We start from the raw sequence: 8527 nt of genomic DNA on the forward strand, positions 1-8527 counted from the left end.
ATAGATAGATAGATAGATGAAACTTTTTTTAGAGTGACATATTTTCTCTAAGCGATTTATAAATATTTTTTTTATTGGTTGTTTTCTTTTTGTTGATTTTTCAAGCTAAAAGTAAAATGCTTTGCCAAAACTTGTCTTGTTCTTGATGTTTTTATATAGGAACTGCACTCAGTTGCAGAAATTCTGGGAATACCACTAAAGATCAAGGAATATGAAAGACAAACTAAGGTAAGGACTTTATTTAAAAAAAAAAAAAATTCAATTCAAGTCATCAGTTAATAATCAAGGGGAAATAACAAAGGCTAAAGTTGGTATCGAGACCTCAGGGGCCTACCATAGTTTTGATAAATATCACACCAAAGAAAAGAATAATAATTAATGAGTATAGTGATGAATTTAGTGTACAGCTAGGTGTTCATCAGGGTTTGGTTCTCAGTCCCCCCTCCTATTTATCATTGTACTCTTGGCTGTAACAAGAAATTCCAGCTGCCTCTGGTAACTGTTATGTACTGATGATCTTGCTCTTATGACAGATTCTTTTACAGAACTAGAAAAGGAATTCCAGATGTAGAGGCAAAACTAGGAACCAAAGGGCCTTAAGGTTAACTTAACAAAGACTAAGGTTCTAGTGTGAAAGAAAATGGACAGGACCCTTCCCTCATCAGTCATAGAAACCATGCCAAATCAGACTGGAGCCTGGTGCAGCTCTCCAGCTTGCTGACTCTGGTCAAACCATCCAACCCATGCCAGCATAGAAAATGGACATTAAATAATAATAATAATAATGATGATGATGAAGAAGAATGTTATACACACCCAGTAATATTTTGATTTAATGCTGATTCAAGTATGTCTACCAAAAGTAATATTCTTTTCCTGAAATTTCTTTGTAGAGTCCATTTCTGATAGTCGAGGTACCATCTGAAGATAATGTGAAGCAGTTACTGAAGAGAACCATTTTGGTTAGGTAAGAGGCTCTTCGGTCATTTTGGTCGGGTGGTGTGTATGTTTGTTTATAACAGGAGGCAACAATAAGTGACCCACGAAGGTGTTCTCTGTAGACTCTGGGCCTTCTCTGAAAATTCTTTCATATTTAAATTTGTGGGCCATCGAGTAGTTGATGGCTTTCTGAGGGACGAAAGACAGGCAGGGTGAATGGATAGCTCCACACATGGTTGTGTGGTATGAAGCTTGCTTCCCAACTACATGGTTCCAAGTTCAGTCCCACTGCATGACACCTTGGGCAAGTGTATTTTACTATAGCCCCAGCCTTGTGAGTGGTTTTGATACATGGACACTGAAAGAAGCCTGTCATGTGTGTGTCTGTGTCTCTTCCCCGATTACTGGTTGAGAGATGGCACAGAGCAGTGCTTTCATTTCGGTCTGCTTTTTTCTTTTTTCTTTTAGGTCAGCATATGAACTGTGGGCCGAAGGGAAAACTCTAGAAAGCCTTAATGAACGCCTCGCCAAGCTAAGTCCAGAAATTACAGTACGTTCATATTATAACCATGTGCCCTTTTTTTTTTTTCATTTCTTTTTTCTCTCTTTATTGTTTGTTTTCTTTGTTCGCCCGGTGTGCTAACATTTCTGCCAGCTTGCCATCTTAAAGAAGTAATATTGAACCAGTGTGTGTGCGCGTGTTTATTAATGGTGTAATGATCCTTCCAAGACCCAATGATAATAATTATTGGTTTTATGCAGTTTATTTTGCAAAGAGATGATTATACAAAAAATAACATTGTATGTATGAATGCAGCTGTATATAACATATTCTGATGTAAAATTTATTTTCTCCATATTAATGCTATATTGTCATCTTGATAAATACTGCATTTGTTTTTTGCAGGAACCATACACATCTGCAGACTCTACATTTAAAATTGTGGTAGAAGCATTCAATAAGAAAATTCCTCCAAAAGAAAAGTTAGAGAAGATTGAAGTAAGTTAAATGGTCAAGATAATACCAGGTATTAACCCATTAACTGCCAAATTCTTTTATTCATATTTTTTGGCTTTGAATGGAAAAAAAAAACAAAACAAAAAAACAAACCTACAAAACAATAAAAGAGAAATTCATTTGGGATACTAAATAAGTCTAGAAATTATTATTGGGTAAATCAAGTAGAAATTTATCTGGGCTGTTGATAACCGTATCGGAGTGGCAGGCGTTAGGAATCGGGCATCCAGCTAGATCAAATTGGAGTTATTTCCATTTTTACTATTTAAATTTCATTTCAGAAATCTAATTTTTATTTTCATTATATTTACCTATTTATCCTCATATTTGTTCACATTAGTCCCTTCCTTGGACGGAATTAGGATTAAAAGGCAAAATACGACTGGAGAATCCTGACCACAGTTTCTACCTGTTGGAATTCTATGAAGATGAAACAGGAAGCCACTCTGCGCTGAAACCATCTTCTCTCTACTTTGGCCGATTCGTATGTATTGTTTGTCTCTGTTCTCTGCTTTTTACTTTTATCTCTTGTTTTCGCACCTGCCCACCTTCGCCAACACATATGTCTCTCTAACATCAGATACATACCTGAGTATTGAACCCTGCACCCATATCTTGTTATTTTGGATTGATTCAAAAGTAAGAAGAATATAAAAGTATGACAGAATTTTGTTGATTTTGGGTTCAGTCCCACTGTGAAGCAGCGTCTTACAGAATATACTTGGACACATGTATTCTAGAATAACTCCAGACCAACCAAACTTGTGTGAGTTTATTTGGTAGAGGGAAACGGAGAGAAACCCGCTCTGTGTGTGTGTGTGTGTATGCATGCATGTGCGCATGTGTTTGTGTTTGCTTACATTTGTACTTCTCTGAAAATTGCAGATTGCTGAAGGAAGCCGAGACCAGATTCGACATTACCACCTGCAGAACAGATGCTTTATAGGTAAAACTTACACGTAACCACTATCATCATCATCATCATCATCACAACCACCACCACCAGCAGCATCATGATTGTCTTATTTTGAAAAATTGTTTTCAATGTATGTGTTATAATAATAATAATAATAATGAAATTATTGTGTATAGTGCTCAGGTGCACCAAAACTCATCAAAGGTGCACGTACAGTACATAGAATCATGTAGAAAAGTCAGGAAAGTGAACAGTGGAGGTGGGGTGGGGATATCAGGTGTAGTGTTGGTGAATTTCAGGAAGCATGGAGGTTTTAAAGGATGCAATGTCTCTGCAGGTTGTTTGTTCCATGCTTCAGTAACTCTGAGTGTGAAAAAATGACTCTGAAAGTCATGGGAGCTGTGCTGTTTTCTGACTTTGTAGCCATGCCTACATGTGTTAGACACATGGAGCTCAAAAAGGTGCTCAAGGAGGTGGTTGGCACAATGGTTAATAATTCTGAGAGTGTTTACCAAGTCAGTTGCCAAACGTCTTGCACCAGCTTATCTGGCCTGTGCCATTTTGTAAAATGTTTGAGCTATAATATTCTGTTTTCTGTAGGTAACACCAGCATGGATGCTGGGTTATCCCTCATAATGGCTAACATGGGGAAGGCTGCCAAAAACAAGCTGGTATTCGATCCTTTTGTTGGAACAGGTTGGTCATCTTTCATTCTTCTTCTCTTCCTCCTCCTCCATCAAGATGTATAAAACAAGTTAATAATTTGTTAACTGTCAATCTTAATTAATCACTCTTTCTAAATTACTGTTATTAATTACTTTTTTTTAAATTACTCTTGTTAATTATTTTTCAGGAAGTTTATTGGTGGCCTGTGCTCACTTTGGCAGTTATGTGATGGGGGCTGATTTAGACTATCTTCTTTTACATGGCAAAGGTAAGTTACCTGCCAGCCACACACATATTCCCCCTCCCCATTTTTTGTAGTTTTTTTTAGCTCTTTTGCTTTCTTTTACTTGTTTCAGCCATTGGACTGTGGTCATGCTGGAGCCTGCCCCGAAGGGTTTAGTCAAACAAATCAACCACAGTACTTGTATTTTTATCAGCCTGGTACTTATCCTATCACACTCTCTTACTAAACTGCCAGGCTTTGGGGATGTAAATAAACCAACACCAGTTGTCAAGTTGTGTGGAGGACACAAACAAGCACACACATACACATGACAAGCTTCCACACAGTTTCCATCTACCAAATTCACTCACAAGGTATTGGTCGGCCCAGGGCTATAGTAAAAGACATTTGCCCAAGGTGCCATGCAGTGGAAGTGAACTCAGAACCACATGGTTGCCAAGTGAGCTTCTTAACTACATAGCCATGTCTCTGTAGCTTTTTTTTTTTAATCATCACATTTAAGGCCAGGCCAGACTGGAGCATACTTGTAATGTTCTCTGCCCTTCATGTCATCACTGATGTCATGCAAGATGTCATGCAGTGGGACTGAACCTGGAACCATATAGTTGGGAGGTGAAACTTTTTACCGCACAACCACAATTTTTTTTGTATTTAATTTTTTGTTTTTTTTTTATTTATTTTTTTTATCCAGCTCGACCATCTCGACATAATCAAAAGACAAGGGATTCAAATGAGAGCATCCGCTCTAATTTGATCCAATATGGTGTCGGCCATTTGTACATCGATGCCATTATTGCTGATTCTTCCAAACACAAACTCTGGCGGAAGAACGAAATCTTTGACGCCATCATCACAGACCGTAAGCATTTTAATATGTTCTTTAACTCTTTACTTATCTTGCTGTGCATATTCGCCATCCACCTTACCCTTTCCATACACTACACCTGCCTCTCTCTTCCCCGTCCACTCTTGTAACTCACCTGAGACTGGAACCTTAAGGTTTAGAAGCAAACTTCTTACTACACAATCACACCTTATATAGTTGCTTTCTCATTATTATTATTATCATTATTATAATCATTAAGGTGGTGGGCTGGCAGAATCGTTAACACCCCGGGCAAAATGCTCAGTGGTATTTTGTCTGTCCTTACATTCTGAGTTCAAATTCCGCCGGGGTTGACTTTGCCTTTTCTTCCTTTCGGAGTTGATAAATTAAGTACCAGTTGAATACTGGGGTTGCTGTAATCGATTATCCCCCTCCCCCAAAATTGTAGGCCTTCTCCCACATTTGAGGCCTTGTGTTTCCAGTATAAAGGATTATTATTATTATTATCATTATTATTGTTGTTGTTTGCTTTCTGCTATTTTCAGCCCCCTATGGCATTAGGGAACCTGCCAAAAAAATCTCTCCAAATAACAGAAGAGCACAGTCACCTGAGAGGTTTGTTGTTTTCCCTTTTCTAGTTTGTCTTTGTTTTGTAGCCCATTCTTTATACATGGCTGTATGGTTAAGGTGTTTGCTTCACAACCATATAGCCTCAGGTTCAATCCAACTCTATTGCACCTTGGACAAGTGTCTTCTCCTTTAACTTTAGCTTGATTAATGCCTTGTAAGTGGTATCGGCAGATAGAAACTGTATGGAAGTGTATTGTATATATACTTACACTCACACACACGCATGTATATACACTCACATGGAAGTGTATTGTATATATATATATACATACACTCACGTATATAGGCATAGGTGTGATTGTGTAGTAAGAAGTTTGCTTCCGAACCTTAAGGTTCCAGGTTCAGTCTCACTGTGTGGCACCTTGGACAAGTGTCTTCTACTATAGCCTAGTCCAATCAAAGTCCTTGTTAGTGAATTTGGTTGACAGAAACTGAAAGAGAAAACATCAAGCTAAGTAGAGGTGTGTTTGTCCTTGCATTCAGGTTTATCCCCTGCATTCCTAATCTTGCAGGCTTGTAGGTGCTGGTGCCACATATAAAGTACCCGTACTGGTGACACATAAATGCACCCAGTACACTCTGTAAAATGGTTGGCATTAGGAAGGACACTCAGGTATAAAAATGATGTCAAAACAGAGCCATCAGCTCTTCAGCTGGCCAGCTCCTGTCCAACGCATGTCAGAATTAAAATGGATGTTAAATGACGATGATGATATATTTTTCATTTAGAATTAAATATGACAGTGTGTACAATATGGTCTTAAATAAATTTTGCAATTCTTTTTCTTACAGATGCCAGAATCACCTTCCATTAAAAACTCACTACCAACTCTCAGACATTTTCAAAGACCTGCTCAATTTTGCTGCCAAACATCTAGTCTTAAATGGCCGTCTAGTTTACTGGTTTCCTGTTTACCGTTCCGAGTAAGTATCAACCCTTGACTGTAATTGTGTTATGTAAAACTGGCGCTCCGCCAGTTATGATGACGAAGGCTCCAGTTGATCTGATCAATGGAACAGCATGCAGGTAGTTGAGTGCTCCACGGACTTGCATACCCTTAATGTAGTTCTCAAGGAGATTCAGTCTGACACAGAATGTGACAAAGCTGGCTCTTTTGAATTACTGGTACTACTCATTTTTGCCTGCTGAGTGAAATAAAGTGGCTTGCTCAAGGACACAACATGCCACCGGGAATTGAACCCATGACATTATGATTGTGTGCCAAATGCCCCTAACCACTACGCTATGGCCTGCGTAGTGTTATGTATATGGATTGTAAGAGGACTACAGATGGCTTCCAGTTCACTCAGCTGTAGAAATGAGTTGCGATGTGACTGTTGCCAAGCTGTATCAGCCTTTGCCTTTCCCTTGGATAACATCGGCGGCGTGGAGAGGGGAGGCTGGTATCCATGAATCAAACTCACTACCTTATGATTGTGAGCCTGCTGCTTTAACCACTGAGCCATGCACCTTCACTAACTCCTGGTTAGATATGACTAAAGAAGGCCCTCAGGTGGAGATGGTGGTGCTGGTGTTGGCATTGGTGGTGAAGATTTTTTTTAAATGGCAATTTATATTCAGTCATTTCATATTTGTATATTACACAGGTACCAAGATGAGAATGTTCCAATTCACCCTAACCTTGAACTGGTCGCTAACTCTGAGCAACCACTCTCGACAAAAGTGGGGCGACGTTTAATTACCATGGAAAAGATCAAAAGTTACCAGGTGAGTCACTGACCAACCATTTAGCTGTTACTGGTGGAACATCAGAATAAAGGGTTTCATGATCCCTCCTCCTCCTTGCCACCACCACCACCATCATCGTCCTTGTTTTTATGTCCATTTTTCTAGGCTTGCATGGATCAGATGGAATTCATTGAGACAGATTAATGTAGGATAATAGGTTTATAGTTGTGAGAGTGAACTGGAGCAATGTGAAATAAGTGTCTTGCTCAAAAACACACAGCTCGGTCTGGGAATTGAACTCACTACCTCATGATTTTGAGCCAGATGTATTAACCACTGAGCCATGTGCCTTCACCTAAGGAATAAATGACAAGCTTAGAAATAGGGAGACAAAGTGATAAGGATGAAAAGGTGTGTTGTGTAGGGGAAGAATCCAGGGCTATTCCACAGTCAATAAATAGATAAATCTTACTTTAAGATAGTAGGGTACAACCTGAGTGGAATTTGGCTGTTATTTCTAACAGCTAGCATTAGAGCAGCCACACAGAGGCTCCTTCGTTATAGTAAGATATTATATATTTTTGTTGTTATCATTTAAAAAAAATTTCTTTCTTGTAATTATTTCAGGAAAACTCTGAAGATTCAGGATCAGCTTCAGTGATATTGGACCATTATGCAAAATCAACTTTCCGACAGAAATATTTTGAATCATATTGAGTCCAAGAGAAAAAGAGACACACAGACATCCACTTCTTGAATCATGTAATAAAACATTCAGTTTTATTTTTTAAAGAAACTTCAAGCAGTTTTCTTATGTTTATGTCTGTCACAAGGGTTTCATTTGTATGGCGATATCGAGCTTCCTACCATCCTTCAGCTATGCGGTTCAAGATCCTCATTTGTGAGGAGACTGCAAACATTGAATATTGTATAAAAATTCGAAGCAGTAATCATCATCTTCGGCGGCAGCGTTTAACATTCACTTTCCATGCTGGCATGGGTTAGATGGCTTGGCTGGAACTGGTTCCAGTCTGATTTGGCATGGTTTCTATGGCTGGATGCCCTTTCTAACGCCAACCAGTCCAAGAGTGTAATGGGTGATTTTTACGTGCCAGTTACACGACTCTGGCATTGGCCACAACTACGATCTGACTTGGCTTGACAGGTCTTCTCAAGCACAGCATATCACCAAAGGTCTCGGTCACTTGTCATCACCTCCCATCTGTGTGGGAGAACTTTTTAGTGACACGGGCAAAAATTTCCAATTAAAAAGGTCCATGGGTGGATCACAAGTTCTCTTATATCTGTGTAAATCCTGTATAGATCTCTGTATAATTCGATATACATTAATAAAGATAAGTTTAATACATTAAATTAACGTGTAACATCTTCATTAACGCCGCCACTGAATTTAAGACGTTTATATTACTTGTGAGGTATTCTATATTTTTCAGCTTGAGTGTAGTTGGGTCTCAAGGGGGTGATACAAACCTCGCAATATGTGTTTTATAGTGGAAACAAAATTTCCATTCAAATGGTAATTACCGGACGATATTCTGTTCGAGTCTAACCGTTTTAAGTCGTAGTGGAAACGTGAC

At 38.8% G+C, this 8527-nt stretch overlaps 1 protein-coding gene across 1 annotated transcript in view; it reads left to right on the forward strand.

Annotated features, from left to right (window-relative positions):
* The window catches only part of LOC106877536 (tRNA (guanine(10)-N2)-methyltransferase homolog), a 9658-nt gene extending 1355 nt beyond the window's left edge, over positions 1–8303 (forward strand). Inside the window, exons 2-14 of the mRNA XM_014926462.2 lie at positions 160–228; positions 894–967; positions 1408–1489; positions 1847–1939; positions 2298–2441; positions 2843–2903; positions 3474–3569; positions 3727–3807; positions 4475–4642; positions 5155–5224; positions 6032–6163; positions 6848–6968; positions 7557–8303. Coding sequence (XP_014781948.1) covers positions 160–228; positions 894–967; positions 1408–1489; positions 1847–1939; positions 2298–2441; positions 2843–2903; positions 3474–3569; positions 3727–3807; positions 4475–4642; positions 5155–5224; positions 6032–6163; positions 6848–6968; positions 7557–7646 — 1281 coding nt within the window. The 3' untranslated portion in view covers positions 7647–8303. The remainder of the gene's footprint in view (positions 1–159; positions 229–893; positions 968–1407; positions 1490–1846; positions 1940–2297; positions 2442–2842; positions 2904–3473; positions 3570–3726; positions 3808–4474; positions 4643–5154; positions 5225–6031; positions 6164–6847; positions 6969–7556) is intronic.
* Positions 8304–8527: the final 224 nt, after the last annotated feature.

Source organism: Octopus bimaculoides, chromosome 24 (genome assembly GCF_001194135.2).
Source record: "Octopus bimaculoides isolate UCB-OBI-ISO-001 chromosome 24, ASM119413v2, whole genome shotgun sequence".
NCBI lineage: Eukaryota > Metazoa > Mollusca > Cephalopoda > Octopoda > Octopodidae > Octopus > Octopus bimaculoides.